At 44.1% G+C, this 1,402-nt stretch overlaps 2 protein-coding genes across 2 annotated transcripts in view; one reads left to right on the top strand and one right to left on the bottom strand.

The window, feature by feature from the left end:
* LOC109545237 overlaps positions 1–1,402 on the top strand; it is a gene marked incomplete at both ends in the record, with an annotated part of 46,061 nt that overhangs the window by 20,213 nt on the left and 24,446 nt on the right.
* Positions 69–784, bottom strand: LOC109545238 (the record flags this gene model as incomplete). Its single annotated transcript, XM_019915793.2, is given in 1 exon segment — positions 69–784. A coding segment is annotated over 1 exon segment (423 nt), but the record flags the coding sequence as incomplete, so codon positions are not given.

The raw sequence follows: 1,402 nt of genomic DNA, 5'->3' as shown, positions 1-1,402 counted from the left end.
GACGATCAATTCTCACCTTCAGTGACCAAACTGAAGCGCCTGGGCAACAAGTCGCCACCCTTCTTCTCACTGTTCAAATCCTCCATGATATCTTCAATGCTATAGAAACTGCCAAACTCTGTCTCGATGCTTTCGTGCACGTCCGTCAATAGCGAACCTTTGCGCTTTTTCACCGATCGAGGACTGCCTGATGATGTGCTCTCTTTCCGAAACGGTGTCGCCCCGAACTCGTTCACAAACGTGATGCGAGGGTGGAACTCGGCCAGGTTCTTTTCGATGCTGGTCAGATCTTCGACGTCGGTTTTTTCGAACTGGTACCTGGTGAGTTTTTTGAAATTGCTGTCGGTTCCGGGCGGGTTCCGGGCACTGTTGACCAGGTGGAGTTTTGCTTTGATTTTCTCGCTCAGCAGGCTGAAGCAGAGCTGCAGTGACAACGCGGTGATTAGTATGATAAGACCGAACAGTAGAACCCACCAAACTAGTGGTTCCATTGTGTCGAGAGCGGAATAAATGTTTTTATGGGGATTTGGCTCAAAGGTGGGTCTTATCAGGCGATTATTGCGTGTAGATTGCAGCTCAATTGTGTAATCGTGGACTTTTGTAGCTGCGCTTCCTGAAATTCTCTTCGTTTCAGTGCAAAGGAAAGCTGGTTGCGGGGAGGTCCAAAGTAGGGAGAAAATTGAACTTGCCAGCACTTTTTTTGTAATTTGAATGGTTTCGAAGGCGCATCTTTTACTTACAAGGCGGTTTATGCGCCTCAAGCATACGCGGAATTGTTTTGGTATCAGCTAGATAAGGTTTGGAACCATCACATGAATTAGTTAAAGCGCTAATCCGCGGCTATCTACTAAACCGTCGACATTACGAGCCGATAAGGGGGAATTTCGCCTACAAACAATGCGGCAATAAATTAATTGTTCGATGTTTTAGTACCCGACATGGGTTCTCACAAGTACCCAGTTTTCCGCACATTTTTAGGAGTTGGCGCAGTGCAGCGCAAATGGCTGGGTGCGCCAACCCAACGCACCGACGCAGTAACTCAGTTCCGTTGCTGCGAAAATGTTTGATGACTTTTTTCAACTTTTTTTAGATTCATTTTAAAGGCCATTTATTAATGGTTGTGACGATTTAAGATCTAAGCGACCTTGTAGCCATTGAAAACTGATGTTGTGAAGTGAACTGCTGCTCAATTGAAAGAGCAAATTTTGAAACCCGGAATTCTTGCCAGTTGATGCCTCAATTTGGCAAAAAAATACAAATGTGTTCTAAATTACTTTGATCATTCATTCGTTAAAGGAGTTTTAATAATATCGATCATTTGGCAAAGCAAATAAAATAAACCCCGAAAAACCCCATCTTTAAATCAATCAGCAGCAAAGCTGGCAAAAGAAACATTTTCAGA

This window comes from Dendroctonus ponderosae, unplaced genomic scaffold, assembly GCF_020466585.1.
Source record: "Dendroctonus ponderosae isolate FM_Combo_2020 unplaced genomic scaffold, Dpon_F_20191213v2 Dpon_F_20191213_2, whole genome shotgun sequence".
NCBI lineage: Eukaryota > Metazoa > Arthropoda > Insecta > Coleoptera > Curculionidae > Dendroctonus > Dendroctonus ponderosae.
This window is presented reverse-complemented; position numbering and strand designations above follow the sequence as displayed.